Source organism: Rhinolophus ferrumequinum, chromosome 11 (genome assembly GCF_004115265.2).
Source record: "Rhinolophus ferrumequinum isolate MPI-CBG mRhiFer1 chromosome 11, mRhiFer1_v1.p, whole genome shotgun sequence".
Taxonomy (NCBI): Eukaryota; Metazoa; Chordata; class Mammalia; order Chiroptera; family Rhinolophidae; genus Rhinolophus; species Rhinolophus ferrumequinum.
Window position 1 is genome coordinate 39,077,020 of NC_046294.1, and position 19,273 is coordinate 39,096,292.

Genomic DNA, 19,273 nt, shown 5'->3' on the forward strand with positions numbered 1-19,273 from the left:
AGATCCTGGGCCAGAATTTTTATTTTTAATTTGCCACAGAACTATGCTGTGCAATATGGTGGCCACTAGCCATAGTGGCTATTGAATAAATGAAATGAGGCTAGTCTGAATTGAGATGTGCTATAATTGTAAAATACACACTGGGTTTTAGTATGAAAAAATAATGTAAAATATCTCAATAGTACATTTTCATATTAATTACACGTGGAAATGATACTATTTTGGACATATTGGTTTAAATAAAGTAAATTCTTAAAATTGTTTTCACTTGCTTCTTTTTACTTTTTTAATGTGGCTACTAGAACATTTAAAATTACATATGTGGCTTGTATTTGTGGCTTGCATTATACAGATATCATATAGTATTGCTATAGAGAACATTAGAGGTACAATTAATGTAATTTGAACAAGATATGTAGATTAGATAATATGTAGATTAAAATTACATATGTGGCTTGTATTTGTGGCTTGCATTATACAGATATCATATAGTATTGCTATAGAGAACATTAGAGGTACAATTAATGTAATTTGAACAAGATATGTAGATTAGATAATAATATTCTATCAATGTTAATGATAACTGTACTGTGATTTGTAAAAGAATGTCCTTCTTAGGAAATTCATGACTGAAATATTTAAGGTTAAAAGACCAGGCATGATGTCTGTTACTTATTCTCTAAAGTTCAGAAAAAATTAGGTTTGTGTAAAATAGCAAAGACCAAAGAAAAGAAAAAGAAACTGTCCATAACAATCCAGAAATAAAATCCTAGAAAATAAGCATATAAAGTGTGTATTTGGGTAGAGAGTGGTAGAGACCAAAGGAATCTCAGAGCATGTTAACATTCTTACTTTGTTCGAAGAAGATGGAAATCTTAAAATGTTTATGAAATCAATAAAGATAAATAAACATAAGCATGTGTCTTAAATTAAAGGCAACCACCATAAGAAAAACAACAAAAAAATGAATCAAATAACTTTTAAACTGGCAGAAGAAAACATAACTTAAGCAATGGAAAGAAAAGAAATAGTTTTAAAGAAAGAAAGAAAAAGAAATTATAATATGAAAATATAAAATAAGATGGCAGAAAAAAACTATAACATGACAGTAATCACAATATTTGTGGAATAAATGAAATGAAACAAAAAACAAAGCCAGAGGGACCTTTCACAGAACAATGATGCTTGCTTGCCATGAAATAGGTAAACTATTCCTCAGCACCTGAGGTGGAATAAGAAAAAAGGCTTTCTAAAGTAAACATATATGAGGTTATTAAAAAACAAAAACAAAAAAAAACACTGTTAATACAAAAAATCAGAAATTACCTATTATATACTCTCTTACCAAAACAAACAAAATTAAGAACAAAAAAAATAAACCCAAATCCCTGACTACTTGGAAGTTTTAAAATACTCTGCTAATTAACAAGTATGTCAAGAAGATAAAGTACAAAAGCACTCTATTAAGAAAACCATGAAAATGAGAACTACATATTAAAATCTCTAGGAGAGGTTTAGGGCTCTATTGAGAAGAAAATTCACAGCCTCAAGTGCATTTATTATTAATATTTAAAGAAAAACAAAAATGGGGAAATTAGCATATTAAGTAAGCAATATTAAGTAAACAATATAAAAATTTAGCAAAGGAACAAAAGGTCAATCCAAAAGAAATGAGAGAATAGTATGTATATATAAAGCCAGACATATGTAAATTAGAAAAGGGATAACAATAGCATTATTTACTAAACTAACAAAACTTAATAGGTAAAGCCAACACAGATAGATTAGTCAGGAAATAATGGAGAATTATCTTTTTATATTCTATAGTGGTTTCCTCTGAACTGTGAATATCTGAAAACAATGGATAATTTTTTAAGGAAAGAAATAAAATTCAAAAACTAACACAAAAGGAGGAGCCTGAGGACACCAATAACTGATGAAATTGGAAGAGAACTTGGAGTTGAGGATGGAAGAAAAATTCTCAGTGTTTGTGGTTAATTCTTTCCAAGCATCAGTGACCTATAGAATGGGTAGGTAGTAACTAACCAATCCTCAAAGCTACTATGATCTTGAGACTAAAGTCATTTAAAGAGCAGAATTAAAAATCAGAAACTATAGACCTACTTTCCTTTTGCATATTGTTTGAAGAATTTAGACAATACTGATAGATTAATACTTTAAAGGAGAGTCAGGGCAAAGGGTTCTAGGGTTAAATGGACCAGGAGTCAAAGCCTGGCTCTACCACACATTGGTTCCATGAACTGCACCTAATTGCTACCCTTCCTGCGACTCAATTTCCTCTTCTATAAATAGGAAACAGAATACTCATTTTATGGGGCTGAGGCAAGAATTATCGAGAAAACGTATGGAAAAATTAGTCTAATGCCTTACAAACAGTACATAATAGTAGAAGAGGAATAATTGTGCATGTTCACTAAAGGTACATACATCCATGATCAAGTTAAGCTCATCACAGAATAGAAGAACAGTCTAGCAAATTGAAAACTATTAATTATAATATTCCACAAAAAGAGATTAATTCACAATAATTATATCTTCATATCAATAGATGCTAAAATGGCGTTTGAAAAGTCCAACATCCATTAAAATATTAAAAGTAGACATCTACTTTTATTCCATTTAAAGCCAAAAGTCAACATTGCACTTAGGAGATATTAAAGGCATTTAAAATACAAATAAGAGCCAAACTAAGATACTCATTTTTACCATTATTATTAATATGACATTGTACTGGTTGTTCTTGCCAGTGAACAAGAAGGAGACCGTAGAAATAATAGGATAGTAATCGGAAGAAAAAAGACAAAAACATGTTGCTTTCTGCAGGCAAATTATTAGTGATTACTTACGTAATCCAAGGAATTGTGGATAAAACAATTAGGAATAAAACCATACAGTTGCAATAAAAGTGAATAAAAGATCAACAGCATCTCAGTATAGTAAGTATAACTTGGCAGAAAACAAGATGAAAACTGCAACTCTCACTGATACTAACAACAAAAATATAAAATAATCCAAAGGATTAACTTTATGAAGGGTATACAAGAAAGAAACTTCAAAGCTTTCATGGGGGAAAGGAATTCATTTAGAAAAATTTAAAATTTGTTCAAGTCTCAGTGTTTATAGAAGTTGCATATATGTTTACACCAGGAAACATGATCTGTGCAAACGCACTCCCCATTATTAAAGGGTATTCTCTTAGCTGAAATTCCAGCAATCACTTAACATGCAAGCACTGAATGTGTTCTGGGTAGGATGAAAAGCTCCTGGGGCTGGGAACGGGTGAAGGCAATTAGGAATGGGAACTGAATTGGCACCTGAGTTTACTCACAGACCCAGAGGAAAGACAGTCCCATTCGGATGTCTCTAAGTCCTAGGAGCAATGGGAGGGAAAGCCCCACTTGAGGGTCGGGGGAAGGGAGCAGATTCTGAGTAAGTCAAAGAATGTGGTGGTATAGTGGGGATGTAGGCGAAATCCTACAGTGGTAACTGACTTTATTGTATTTGTTAATTTAGTCCTTTTATTTTATTAAAGTAATACATGTACAGAGTCTAAGAATCAATTTCTGAAAATGTGGCCATATCAGTCAGGGTGCCATAGGCAACAGATGTCATAATCAATGAGGCAAGAGAGAAGAGTTTGACAAAGGAGCAATTTGGAATGGTATGGCAGGGTTAAGGAAAGCAAGAAGGCAGAGTCCCTGAAGGGACAAACTTTCAATGAAAAAGTGATCCAGAAAGAAAGCTCTGCCTCCGCCTGGACTCTAGGCTGAACGAGAATGGTCTCCTCTGAGAATTTATAACCATGGGTTTGGAGTTTGACATTGCTCCACAGTTTTGTAGCGTTGTGTTGCTCTAAAGAGGTCTGATGCCACTCAGTTCCTGATCCTTTGTCACCTGTTTTTCTGGATGCTGCTGGGATTGTCCCTATCCCCGTTCTTCTAAAATTTCAAGATAATACACCCTTTTCCTTCACTGTGCTGAGCACTTGGCCACCTTTCAGTTTCTGAGGTTATTCCTACGTTGGTACAACGAATTGGCTTGGTTCCTGTGTACTGCCCCCTTTTGCACATTTTAGGGTTCACTTTTCTTGCTCTGCAAGACAGTTGGCAATTGTCCATCTGTTTTTTGTCTCCCCAGATTTTGGTGTGATATCTCTGGTTTGGTGTAGCCTTCTTTCCTCTTTTCTTGTCTTTGTGGGTTTATATCTTTTTTATTCATCTAGTGTTATCTTTATGGGATTTGAGGAAAGATCAGAGATTAATGTATTTGTTCAACCTGTCATGTTTAAGTGGAAGACTAGATGACTGACTGTGTTCTCTATTCCATTGAACAGTGAATTTTTGCCCTAAAGACTTTCCAGAAAGGTGGGGGAAGTGAGGACAACAGGGAAGAAGCTATTTAATTATTTCTCTTTGCTCCTTCCTTCACTGAATTGGGGTATCATGAACAGGCGCTAGGTACCAAATTCTGTTTCCTGGTGACATGCTCTATTTGTGGCTCACCCTGGTGGTGGCACAGTTGGGAGGCTCTGCTGGGTATAATTACTCAGCTGGGGGAGGGATTTCTCAGTTAGAGTGGAAAGGAGTTGGATTATTGTTTGCTGAATGTTTACTTTTGTTTCTGAAGTTAGATCAAGAGAAGAGGCCTGTGGTCCATACGTGGCTCATCACTGTCCAAGGCAACCCATTGTCCTAAGGAAATAAGAATAGCCTTATTCATGAATGGGAAGAAACTAAGCAAGCTAAATATTATGAAGCTAACAATTTTTCCCAACGTAATCGGGGGATTTAATGCAATCCCATTTAAAATTCTGACAGGATCCTTTATAGAGCTTGATTAAATGATTTCACAATCATTTATAAAAATAGAAAGACAATATTGAGGAATATTTTAAGAAGAAGAGTACCTTTATTTCCAAGCCAGAAACCTGCTTTGATGCTTCTCTCTCTCACTCCTTCACATCCAATCCATGACTAAATCTACCTCTAAAAGATCTCAAATCCATCCATTCTCTCTGGCACCAAATCCATTGTGTTAGTCTGAGCTACCACCATCATTGTGATATCCTCATAATCCATCTTCCCACATGTCACCAGCTCCATCCAATGTGCTCTCAAGGTCCTACCTCTCCCCTTCCCTAACCTCTTCAGTGGCTTCTCATGGCTCATCTCCCTCCTCTCTCTTCTTTGCTTATTTTATAACCGCTTCTTATTCATTCACTCATTCATCTGCTTATTGAGACGTTTTCAATGTGCCAGACAATGAGCTAGGACTTGGGGAGATAATAAGCAAAGTCAGACTTGGTTCTTGCCAACACTCTAGTGGTTTAAAAAGCAAAGGACAATAAACATGGAAAAAGATTCAAATGTGTTAATAATTGAAACAATGCCAATTTAAAATAATAGGATTAATCAAACTTAAAAGTTTTTTTCACAGCAAAGGAAACCATCAGTAAAACAAAAAGGGATCCTACTGAATGGGAGAAGATATTTGCCAATGATATATCCGATAAGGGGTTAATATCCCAAATTTATAAAAAACCTCACTCAACTCAACTCCAAAAAAACAAACAACCCAATTAAAACATGGGCAGAGGACATGAACAGACTTCTTTCTAAAGAGGACATACAGATGGCAAACAGACATATGAAAAAATGCTCAACCTTACTAATCTTTAGAGAAATGCAAATTAAAAACCACAATGAGATACCACGTCACCCCAGTCAAAATGGCTATCATCAATAAATCAACAAACAACTAGTGCTGGCGAGGCTGTGGAGAAAAGGGAACCCTTTTGCACTGTTGGTGGGATTGCAGATTGGTGCAGCCACTATGGAAAACAGTATGTATGAAGGTATCTCAAAAATCTGAAAATGGAACTACCTTATGACCCAGCAATTCCACTCCTAAATATCCATCCGGAGAAATCCAAAACTCTAATTCAAAAAAATTTATCCACCCCTATGTTTATTGCAGCATTATATACAATAGCCAAGACATGGAAACAATCTAAATGCCCATCGGTAGACGACTAGATTAAGAAACTGTGGTACATTTATACAATGGAGTATTACACAGCCATAAAGAATGAAATCTTACCATTTGTAACAATATGGATGGACCTAGAGAACATTATGCTAAGTGAAATAAGTCAGACAAAGACAAATACCATATGATCTCACTTATATGTGGACTCTGAAGAAAAGAATAAATGAATGAACTAATCATAAATAATCTCAGAGACATAAAGGAAAAACTGAGGGTTGCTAGATGGGCGGCAGGGGTGGGGGTAAGGGGAAGGTGAGGGGATTAGAAAGCACAGTCGGTAACCACAAGATGGCTATGGGGTTACGAAAGTCAATTCGGGGAATGTAATCAATAATGTTGTAAAGATTTTGTAGGGTATCCGATGGACACTTGTCTCATTAGGGAGACCACCGCAGGGATGATGTAGATGCCTGATCACTGCACTGTACACCTGAAGCTGAACAATAATGAATGTCAACTACAATTTTATATATATATATATAGTTACAAGAAGCGGAGTACAGCATTAGGAATAGAGACAGTGGAAATATAATGGCTGTGTGCGATGTCAGAGGGGTAGTGGATGGGGAGAGGGGGGCTGTCACTCTGTGAAGGATATAAATGATAAATGTCTAACTATTACATTGTTTTGTGCACCTGAAACTAAATGTTTTAAAAAATAAATAAAATAAAATAATATGATTAAAAAAAATCATTACTTGACAAAACCCAACCAAAAAAGGTTAAATTGAACACTAAGGAGGCTGGGAGAAACAAATTCATTTATTTGTTCTTGGTAACATGGTGAATCAATACAAATGTTTTGGAGAAGAGTCTGGCAAAAAATTTCAAGAGCGAAAAAAAAAATCCGTATCCTTTGATCCAGCAGTCTTACTCTTGGGAAATTATTTCAAGGAAATAATTAATTCAAAGGCAGTAGGAAGGTGGAGGAAGACTTTATGTACAAAGTTTTGTTACTGCAGTGCTTTTTATGTTAGCAAACGACCTGACCATCTAAATGTTCAATGAAAGAACAGTTAGGTAAGCAGTTAAGAGCAAGCTGATGTAATAAATTGTGACCATGGAAACAAAATCCAATGCCAAAAGTAGGACACAATGTGTTCAAATGTGATGTAGACACTCTGTATACAGATGAATATACAAAGAAATGAAAGTAGTTGTCAAGTGTGAGAGTGGTGGTCTTTCACGTGTTGGATTTAATAATGAGTAATTTTTTTAATTAAGTGACCTAATGAAAGCAATGGCTGAATTTCACTGTAAAAATCACTTTGATTCTGTAGACTATATGTCTCAGTGGCCCTGTTTGCATTTGAGGCAGTGTTCTTAAATACAAAAAATAACTGTCTCCTGGAAAAGAACGGTTGTGTTTGTCGATATGTATTTGTTAAATGGTTTTAAACCTTTATCAAAAATGTGGATAGTTATGTAGTTTGCATTGTCCAGGGAGATGACAGAGTCTCTCTGGGGTGGAAACATTTGTGAAAAGCCCAGGAGTTGTGTTCAGAATGAGAGTAAAGAGACTCAGCGTATATTAGGCAACCCCCAACGCCCTGGCAAAGACTGGGCAAGGCTCCAGCCCCTGGGACACCCCTATGTAGTATCCTGCCCAGCCACTGTGTTCCTATAAGGAACACATGGTCCTGGACAGCTGCTGGCACTCCAGACCCGCAGCGCTGAGGACAGACACTGGGGGCAGAGGGTGGAAGGGCTGCTCGCACTTCTAACACCCCAGGGTTCTGGAACTCTTCAGCCTCAGTGAATCCAGACATCGTTCTCACTTGTAAGTTAGGCTCTCCACAGAGTAAGTGTTTGTACAGTGGGACGAAGCTGTTCAGAATTTGGTATCGGTTGAGTCCATGATGGTACAGCAGGGCCTTATTAAAAGATGCTTTGTATATAAGATATTTAATTTTACTGCAGAGGAGAGAAGACTGTCTCATGACAGCCCCCCTGAGGAGGGTAAAAGGGACTCGAGATCTAAGCTTTGATTTCAGTTCTGACACTCTCTGGCTGTGTGATCTGAGCCCTTCTTTGTACTTCAGGTTTTTTCCACTTATAAAATTAGGAGGTAAAACTTACAAGATCCAGCCTTAAAATGTATTTCTAAGAAGTACTCAATTGGGAGTGTTTTAAAAGCATTTCACTATTTCCAGATGGCCAGCAGGGATTAATAGCATTACAATAGAGAGAGAATGTCAGAGACCATTTAGGCCATCGTGTTGCTTTCCTTATCTCACCCCATAGCTCCGCCAAGAGAGAAGGGTGTCATGAATTCAGAGAGTGCTCTGTTCCCCCAGACAGCATTTGGAACAAACCATTTTGTATAATGGTTGAGAAGAGCCGCATACAGCCACCACAGGAGATGGCTGAAAGCACATGGGCATTGCCCAATCCTCTATGGAGAGTCCAACGTGACCCTCAAGGGCAAGCTACCCAGAGAACTTAAGGACAGACTCCCTAGGTTGCTATCTTTTCCTATTGCAGGGGTTCTCAAAGTGGTCTACTGACCCCTCGGGACTCTGAGGCCCTTTCAGGGGGCCTGTTGTGAGGTGAAAACTATTTTCATCGTAATACTAAGATATTATTTGCCTTTTGCAATGTGTTGGCATTAACATGGATGGTGCAAAAGCAAGGAAAGTAAGGCTGCTGGGGCTTAGTGCATGCAGATCAAGGCAGTGGTCTTGAACTGTATTAGTAGTAAGTGTATTCCTCACTGCCAGGAACTCACAGTAAACAACAAGCAAAAACGTCAGTTTCACTTAACAGTGTCCTTGATGAAACCGTAAAAATTATTCGTTTTATGAAATCACTGTACCTTTGAGTAAACACCTTTTTATTTTACTGTGTGACTAATTGGGAAATATGCATAAAGTACTTCAGTTATATATCGAAGAACTATGATTGTCTTGAATAAAAGCACTTGTGCAATTGTTTGAGGGACAAGCTGGACTGGACACTTTTATTTTCATGAAATACCGTTTTTACTTGAAAGAACAAATGACAGCCAAATTATAGTCATTCAGACTTGAGGATCTGGCATACATTTTCTCAAAAATGAAGTGAGCCTGTCACTTCAAGGTAAACAGCTGACAGCATTTGTTGTCAATGATAAAATTTGAGCTTTCAAGCAAAACTTAGAAGTTTGGAAAATTTGTATCTGTCACTATGAAGTTTATAGCTTTCCAATATTTAAACACTTTTCTGATGAGACTGGAAGTGATACTAAAGAATGTGACTTTTGATATTGTATAATAAAACGTCTCAGCATGTGAATCACCTGTGTAATGCAGTACACCAGTATTTTCCAAATGACCGATGTATGTTACACCATCATTCATTTATAAAAATCCATTCAAAGTGCAAAGTAAAACAATGCATTTTAATGTAACAATACAAGATCATTGATATGATTTCATATTCTACATTGTAATCATCTTTTAAGAAAGTACATTATGGGCTGGCCCAGTGGCTTAGGTGGTTGGAGCATCATGCTGCTAACACTGAGGTCGCCGGTTCGATTCCCAAATGGGCCAGTGAGCTGAGTCCTCTACACATAAGACTGTGAACAATGGCTCTCCCTGGAGCTGGGCTGCCGTGAACAGCCGGAGGTCGGCGTGAGTGGCTGGCAGCCAGCATGAGCGGCCATGGGCTGCCATGAGCGGACGATAGGCAACCGACTGCCTCTGCCTCGCCAGTGGGGGGTTGTGGGGGAGAGCAAGGCTCAGAATACCAGCGTGGGCCAAGGAGCTGTGTCCTACACAACTAGACTGAGAAACAACGGCTTGAACCAGAGTGGGGCGGGGAAGGCAGAAGAAGGGGGGAAAACAAAAGTAGAGTAGTCCCCCTTTATCTGGGGTTTTGCTCTCCATGGTTTTAGTTTCCTGAGGTCAACCATGGCCTGAAAATATTAAATGAAAAACTCCATAAATAAACAGTTCGTAAGTTTTAAATTGCACACCGTTCTGAGTAGTGTGATGAAATCTCCCTCTGTCTTGCCCTGGAAGTGAATCATCCCTTTGTCCAGCATATCCATCCTGCACGGATTACTGGCCTGTTTGTCACTTAGTAGCCATCTTGGGTATCAGATCAACTGTCACAGTAGCACAGTGCTTGTGTTCAGGTAACCCTTATTTTACTTAGTAAGGGCCCCAAAGTGCAGGAGTAGTGATGCTGGCAATTCAGATATGCCAACAAGAAGGTGTAAAGTGCTTCCTTTAAGTGAAAAGGTCAAAGTTCTCAATAAGCAAACAATAAAAATCATATGCTGACGTTGCTAAGATCTACTGCAAGAATGAATCTTCTCGGTAAAATTGTGAAGAAAAAAGAAGTTCATGCTAGTTTTGCTGTCCTATATCAAACTACAAAAGCTATGTCCACACTGAGTGATAAGAGCTTGGTTAAAATGCAAAGGCACTGAGTTTTATCATGGGTAGGGATGTATAGGAAAAACATAGCATATGTAGGGTTCAGTACTATCCGCAGTTTCAGGCATCCACTGGGATCCTGGCCCGTATCCCCCTCAGGACTGTACCATTTGTAGAGTTTGGGGGTAGTATCAAATATTATCGGTAATTATCTGAAAAGGTTATTAAAATATTCTTCCCTTTTCCAATTACATATCTGTGAGGGATAGAATTCTCTTTACATACGTTAACCAACAAAATAAACCACGACAGGTTAATAGACGAGGCAAACATGAGTATCCAGGTGTTTTCTATTAAGCCAGATATTAAAGAGATTGGCAAAAATGTAAAACAATAATGCCCTTTTCACTAAATTTCTTTTGTTTTGGACAATACATACTTTCATAAATATGTTACATTAACATGTGATGAGTTTATTATGGCTAATTCATTATATGTTATTTTTTTAATTAATAGGTAATATTTTTAAATTTCTGTTTTAATCTTTGATATGGTGACTATTGAGAAATACGACTCACATAAACAAAAGCATGTTGGGGCCGTGCAATAGTTTTTAAGTATGTACAAGGGGCCTTAAAACGAAAAAGCTTGAGAACTCCTGCTCTGAGATCCCTGCAGAGAATGTGGTGTTCTGGATGAGTGAGTAATAGGGAGAGGGGGACTCTGCATTTATCATTTTGCACTATTATCAGGAAGCATCATGGCTTAATTGAGCTCAATGGCAAACATTGGTTATCAAGACACAGTCATCCCTGGAGAGGCAAAAGGAGAGTCATCTATGACCTAAGATTGGTAGAAATCACTTTTGAGAATATCACATATTTAAAGTTCTGATTAGACCCTCTCTGGCCCTTCCAACTGGCTCCAGTCTCCTGCATGTGCAACCCCACCCCTTTCCCTCCAAGAAAGGTCGGGTCCACATTCCCTGCTCAGTATTGGTCATGATGACGAGATGTGCACGGGAAATCTGCCTCCCAGGCCACAGCAAATGCCACTCAGAGTTTGACAATCAGTACACAGTATTTGGGAAGTCACCAGGCACTTCTGGGCACTTAAGAATTAAAAAATGAGCATGTCATGGCTTTTGTCCTGGAGAACGTCTTTGTCTGATGGGGAAAAAAAGACTCCTGAAGAAATGATTACAGTGTGATGTGATAAATGCTCTTGGTATACAGTGACTGAATTTTTCCAACCAAAAATTAAGACACACTCTGACATCTGACAATGGAACCATCCTGGGGAATCTGGAACACATGTCTGTTATATTTATTAAGAAACTCCCAACAACGCCACAGAAATTCTGTATAGATTTGTCCTTGGTTTAGCCCAAAGACACAGAAACAATGGTCTGTACCTTCCTTTGTTTTTTTTTCTTTTTTAATTCTGGGAAATAACAGTGTCAGAATAGAAAAGATGAAGACACTCCTTAGGATTACAAAAGATGAGTAATGGGCCCCTAACATTTTATTTCCTCTGGGTTAGTGGATGGGAGGCAATGGAGGAGATTTTTTCCATCATACTTGTTCCAAGTGGTTTCTTCCCTCCCAGGCAGATAGTCTAAGTTTGTTCATGCAGGTCTCCCACACCAGCTGAAGCAGATCAAGCCAAATCCCAGAGCCAGAAGAATGAACTAGTAAGAGGATTCTAAGACCCTAAGCCTTAATTACATGTGGGTAAAATTAAACAACAGGGCTCTTGATCTGCCAAGAAATGTTGGAGTCCCCTTTGTGAGGCCTGAGGAGACCGCGGAAGTCCTAATATGCACTGGGTCTTCTCAAGTCCCGACCACGTACCCTTTCTTTGCTCCCCTTCCTTTGGGGCTGACTCAAATCCCTCTTTTAAACCTCTGTCTCCCAGTTCCACAGTTCTTTCCCAGCTGTGGCAACTCCAAAGTGAAACGAACAAGATTAAAACAATGTACAGAAAAAGCATGCTCAGTGCCACACGCAGAAATCCTGCCACACACAGTTAGAGAGAATGGGTAACAGTAGGACTGAAAGGCAATCCGAACAAAAGACAGGGCAAGGGTCCTGAAAACCCCTTTAGGAGTCTTGGATCCACTACTTACATTCGACTGTGGGCAAATCATGACAGCTCTCTGATCTCTCCTGAGCTCATCCACAAAAATAGGTTATTATAAGGATTAAATAACATAATGTGTAAAAATGCTCGACACACAGTAATTCCACTATTTATAGTTACCAATTCCACATCTTTTTGTGTGATTATTTTATTGGTGCCTGTCTCCACACTAATCTCTGAGTTGTAGGAGAACATGGATTGTGTCTTTTTTTGTTCAGTATATCTCTAGAGTTTAGCACAGTGCCTGACTAGGCACCTGTTGAGACAATTGTAGGCTAGAAGAGTTGGCCGGGTCCCAATTAAGGATCTACTCCAAAATAGCAAGTTTGGAGTCTCCTGACAATGCTCATGGATTGGTATCAGCAATCTGGATCACGGTGTTTGGAAGGATTCTAAGGTGTGTCTGGAATTAGTAGGGAAAGGGTGGGGTGACAGGTTACCAGTGCCTGAGGTGGTTGAGAATGTTGAATATTTGTTGACCTTGGTCTGTGGAGTCAAGAGCAGATCCCTTTGCCAGCTACTTCTAGCACAATGACATCTATTGTATAATTCGTGGATAGAGCCATTTGAGGAGGACTGAGGTTACCAAATGTGGGACCTAACGATAAGCAGCATGACCTCAGGAAGATTTTTGTAAATCACAGATAAGAAAACACTTAGAACAATACTATGCAAAGAAGCTAGAAGCATACCACTAGTATACCTGCCTATCTCAATGAATCCACTCACTGGGAATGTGCATTTCATGAATCATTTGGCAAGAGCAAGCAGACCTAACTTACTTCAGCTAGTGTATCCCACAACTGGACAGAACTTTACAATGCACTTCTCCCAACCCATAAAGTAGGTATTCTACTCACGAGGGTAATCCTTTGGGTGCGTCTTCTCAGACCAGTTCCCATAAAATGTGAGTCTGTACTTGGCAGTTCCACAGGCGCAGCAATCTAAGATTGGTTTGTCAGTCACCCCATCAAATATGGAATCTGCAAGTCAGGGAAAGCACCAAGTTAGGAAGCAAATGTGGATCTTGATCTTATCCTGCCTGTCCTTAATGCTTGGGAAAAGATGAGGTGAACTTTTCATAGATTAATAACACCCAAAACCAGGTCAGTTCTTGGGCTAGCAGTGATTTCGTATATCTCTAAGTATGGTAACTATATTCGGCAATCCATCCATCCATCAATCAATCAGTATCAGAACTTTTGCTCTGATAAGGTAAGGAGACCTGTGGGACCAATAAGGCAGAATATTTGGAATGGAGGCTTTCTTGGGAAACCAGGGATAAAATTTACTCAGTTATTCATTCTGGGCCCAAGTTTCTTTCCCCGCCCCTCCCACAACACAATTTCTCCACCAAATTTTAAGAGTAATATGCATGTGTGTGTTTTCTCTAAGAAATATCCTCTGGGCCCAAATTGCCAGGACGAGAAGGAACAGCTTTGAAAAAGAGAAATGAGAACCAGAAGACATAGAAAGAGATAAAAGACTGCTGAAAATTATTTTTTTTTAAAAAAGATGTACATGTAGAGTCACATACTTCTTATCAACCTTTCAGAGACTTTACTGGGAGGGGTAGAGGTCTGGGAATATGTTCATAAGTTCAGGTTTACTTCTGAGCACAGAGGCAGCCAGGAAATACTTAAGATTCCTTCTCTGCCCCCAGTTTTAGCTGTGAATAGCTGATAAGTGGGGAAAGAGAGATTACATGAATAAATTGAGTATTTCCGATTGTGAAGCCACATCCCTAGCTGTGCATTGTTGCTTGTAGTCTGTTCTGCTTCCTGTAAGACCAAAACAATGACTATAGTTGCAACTTGCTTCAATTGCTTTATCTTCGGTTCTTCTAGCAGTGTTAACATAAATGTGTGGGTTTTTTTTTTTTTTAAATTGAACATTTATTCTTAATCATTATATAAAGAGCAGCAACAAGGAGCATAAAAATCTTCTGAGTGTAAGGAAGAGCATTTTACAAGTCTTCCATATGGAATGCACTGGGTTCATTTAATTTGAATATGCAAAACCAGTGATGGATGAAGAAGTGAAGGCTGGGCTTTAGGATACAGAAAAAAGCATGGGATATTGTAATAATAACTTCATCACATAGAGTCCTTGTATGTGCTGATCCCTTTGCATACATTGCTAGGATTGTCCTAGCAACCCTAGGAAGCAAGTACTTTAGTTAACCTCATTTTACAGATCAGCAAAAGGAGGCAGATTAGGTAACCAGCTCAAGGTCGCAAGGTCAGTGAGTGAGGCAGGCAGAACAGGAGCTCAGGTCTTTTTGAGACTGGAGTCCATGCTCTTAATCTCTGTACTGTATCACTCCAGGAAAGACCTTTTGCTGGATAGGTCTGCATAAACAGCAATGAGACCATTTTGTGTGTGTTTCTCTTTTAGCTTGTTCAAAGGAAGAATCGGCACATTTAAAACATTACCTCCCTACACAGCTCCAGGATTTCTAAACAGGCCCAAAGAAGAGGTCTGAAACCACCCAAAATAGAAATCATTGTGTGGCTACTGCTTTGTCCACTAGGAAGGGCCAGCCAGAGCGCTATCTGTGCCTGAGGAGCAGGCTCCCCACTGCCTTATGCGTGTGAAACTCAGGTCTGATTCCTTTGTGAACCACTCTGATAGGCAAGGGACCAGCCCTGTTGAATATAATTCAGGGAAGGTAGTGGAAATCAATGACTCCTGAAGATCTGTTTTCTTTTTACATTTCCATTACGACCAACTATGTTGTGAAAAAAACTAAATTAGTTTTGAAAAAGGGATTCAGAGCTAAGAGATACTTGCTGGGGTTTCCATTGTAACTACCAGGCATTGTCAAATGAGGCAGCAATAATCTTCAAGGAACCAAAATAAGGCAAATTGGTACATAGCTTTACCTTATCAAAAGGGCTTTTAGGTATAGGTAGTGAACTTCCCAGGGGTTCAAGGGAATATGCTTATAAGAAACCGTTTGGACTTCCAAAAAAAAAAAAAACCGCCTCCGTTTAAAAAATCAATTTCTAAGTTTGAAACTGAAAAAAAGACATACTGTTCCCTACTGAGGAAATGTCTGTTGGAAATGAACCGGGTTTTCAAAGGGCAGCGGTAACAGGTGCTAACTTAGCCCTTTTCTCCCAACCCCAGGAAGGCCTGCCAAATACAGGTGAAGCCAGGCTGGGCAACACCTCCTGAGCTGCTTCCTCCCCCAATTTCTACTCTCAACCCATCAGCTTCCTTTTTAGCTCTCGTCCTTTAATTTTCATTCCTCTTCCTCTTCTCATGCTCCCTTTTCTGCCACATTTCCCTCCTTTCTCAGCCTTTCCCTTCATCTTTCCCTCTCTTTGTCTCTCTCTTTTAGTTGTTTGTGACATGGTATTAAAGTGAGCTTGTGGATGCATTATGTTTATTATAGGTCACCTTTTTGAATATTTCATGTTTCTCTGTTCCTAATTGTAACGTAATGTTTTGTTTCTTTTTTAAAATAACGATTGCCATGGCTTTTTATCTGTGCAGTTCTTAATTTTCCCCCTATGGATTAACAGCTTCAACTGGGAAAAAAATAATACATACTTGCTTCTCTCTCCCGTTCCTTGATGGATTTGATTTGACTCAACAAGGAAGCAAAGAATATAAAGACCTTAATGAAAGAGCTAGATATAATTAAGTAGGCACACACATTTAAGAAAAATCCCTTTGCTCTATGCTTATAAATTAAAGACTTTCTTTACGTGATCTGATTGCTAATTGATGAATTTCCTTGTAGGTCCGCTGTCTAGGGGATCCTCTACAACTGTACCTAATAATCCTACAGCCCAGGTCCTGCTGGGCTTTTCTTTTTTGTCCGCGAGGTTGTCATTAGAAAATGGTCTTTTTATACAGAGGCATGCTTAGTCATTTAGTTAGGATCTCTGCTTCAGAAGTGATAACCAATAGAGATTTGCAATGCCATGTCTTTGGCACTGTAGCTGCAGAATTTTAGCATATGCATAGCTTAGACAAGGCTTTCACAAAACATCAGAATCAAGGCTTTGGGAAGTGTACTTTAGTTAATGATGGCTGTCAATACATGAACATGTCAGTGAAGTATCTCCCAAAAACCTTCCAATCTGGGAAATAAGGTTGTCTGTCCTCTGAGTCAAACTAACAAAACCATACCCTAGTGCTTGTGATTAACCAACTGTGGGTGCAGACTAAGAGGTGGCCTGTAGATGTGTGATCCAGAACACGCACAACTCTAACCCACAGGACCTCGGGGTCACCGCCTGTGGACAGGGCAGGAATGGGATTGCCCTTTAGGGGCCAAGACCTTCAACACTTGAGATGCTCCCTGTTTGGAGAAAGGCTGAGTGAACTTGTGGACAATCAACTATAGGAAAGGAAAGCTCCAAAGACACCTGTGGTGAGGCCCAGGGTCCTGGCCCACAGGTTCCAGCTCTGTGGCTCCTTTGGTAGGTATGGCTCTAGTCCAGAGTATCCAACTCTCTCCCCATTTGCTCTGTCCATGGTTACTGTGCAATCCTCCATATAGGACCTAGTTTCTGCTCCAGCTGATCTCTAGGGAGACCTATGCTTCAATATGCTTTGATCTACCAAAGGCAATGGTGCAAGCTACTGAATTGGGAGGTCGTCCCTTAGATAGAAAGGAAGTGGTTACAGGCATTGGTTCTTAGATTCAAACCCTGTGTTCTGCCATTAGCTGCATGAGGTTGAGCAATCCATTTAAACTTTTCGTGCCTCAGGCTTCTTGTCTGTAAAATAGGGATGGATATAACAGTTTTTACCATATAGGGTTGTGCAGATTACATGATGAAGGCATGTGAATTGCTTAGAATAGTGCCTGGCCTGTGGCAAGCACCCCCAAAACATTACCTATTATTATAATTTTCCCATAAGACCTTGCCAACCTTTCTTGTTCTTAGTAGTTTATGATTTGCTAGAATTGGAGAGGATTATTTCTTCTCAAAATGCTAAATGCAAATACAAATTTTCAGAAATGAAAAGAAATGAGATAGTTAAGATGTATAATTATAGAACATTTTCTATCTTTACTTAGCTCTTTAATACTTCTAAACACATTCAGATGTTTAAGGTCTTAATTTTTTATGACAGATTAACAAACAAGCTTTCGGTTAAGAATAACTAACACATATGTAGCATTTACTATGTGCCAAGGAGGCGCGTTACTATTTTACATATATTAAGTCACATGGCTAAGAAGGACAGAGGCAGGATTTGAATCCAGGCCTCTGTTCTGACCTCCCCAATCTACTCGGTCTCCATGAGCTTTGTTAGAATTCCTTCAACCAATGGAAAGGGTGATGATGAGCTTGCAAATCTAGGGAGAAGATCGTTAAGTGTGGTGAAATCACAAGGTCAATGCTCTCTTGGCAACCCCGTCTCCCTCTGGTCTTCCCTGGAGAAAATCCCCCCGTATCGCCTGGGTGCCATACTGCTGGTGATTATTCTGAAAAACCATGACGAACTTCTTAAAGGTACACAATTGTGCATTCCTTAATTAAGTCCTATGAATTATTCCAAAGAACCTCTTCAGAATAATCACTGTTTCACAAAAATAAAAAGACGACACCAATATAAGGTACATTATCTCGTATCCAGGGAATCAAGCTGGGTAATTAGAGCTTAAGGCGGATCCAATTATCCACAGCACACAGCTAGATTAAAAATTGGAGCTACGTGAGGAAGCAGAACCTGGAGGAGCTCAGAAAGCCCCATCATCTTAATTCCCGAGGCCAGATGTTTGGACTGAATGAGCTGCCTTTTATTTATCGGGCCCTCCCCCACCCACATGCTCTTACCTTGTTCACAAAGTTTCTTGGTCAGAGAGCCCTCATCTTGAAAATAAATGATGCGTTTCTGTACAATGCTGGCCCTGTGGGGGAAAGAAAATCGAATGGAGTGATGAAGAAGGCAGATTTGGGAGGATGTCAGATCCTTGTTTGGCCACCCATTTCTGTGTGGCTTTGGGTCAGTCACCCCAACTCTCTGTGCCTCAGTTTCTTCATTGGAAAATTGGCATTATTAATAATGTCTACCTTATGGGATTGATATGAAAACTAGATAAGGAAATGTATGTCAAGAGCTTAGCACATACCTAGAAACCATTCACTAAATATTAGTAATTGTGTTGGTGGTGGTGGTGCTAACATTCTTAAGGTAAGAAAGTGAACTAACAGTATTTTCAATAACTTTTCTCAGTGGTTCATTTTACTCTAGTTTTGTATCAAACTATCGAGGCCATTTATAGAGCAACCACATTCAAATCAGAGAAGCATGTCAAATCCTCTTTCTGAAGGAAAAGAAAAGAATTTTAAAATATATTTTGATTTGTTCTAAAAATGTCATCCTATATCTTTCCTGAAAGTCTAGACAAAACTGTCTCCTACGTTCTGAACAAAGACAACTTCAGCTGTTATATCTCTCTCTTAAACATGTCAAACACAGGATCTTAGAATTTGGAAAGAATATTTTGAGGTTGAAAAATGACTTACTTTTGGCCAGCACATATTTTTCTCTTTAACTAGGATTGCACAGACAGGCTACTTCAGCTTTAACCCATCCTGCTGTTTATTTTTAGACGGCCTTGCAGAAGTTCAATCCTGAAACCCAGTGTTCTGGTAATTTCAAAGTCTACAACACTTAACACTGAGACCGTGCCAATAGATCTCCAGCAATTTTTATCGATTTTCTTC

At 38.9% G+C, this 19,273-nt stretch overlaps 1 protein-coding gene across 1 annotated transcript in view; it reads right to left on the reverse strand.

The window, feature by feature from the left end:
• SPON1 (spondin 1) overlaps nt 1-19,273 on the reverse strand; it is a 243,942-nt gene that overhangs the window by 126,110 nt on the left and 98,559 nt on the right. Inside the window, exons 4-5 of the mRNA XM_033119673.1 lie at nt 18,380-18,453; nt 13,436-13,558 (exon numbers count right to left, since the gene is read on the reverse strand). Coding sequence (XP_032975564.1) covers nt 13,436-13,558; nt 18,380-18,453 — 197 coding nt within the window. The remainder of the gene's footprint in view (nt 1-13,435; nt 13,559-18,379; nt 18,454-19,273) is intronic.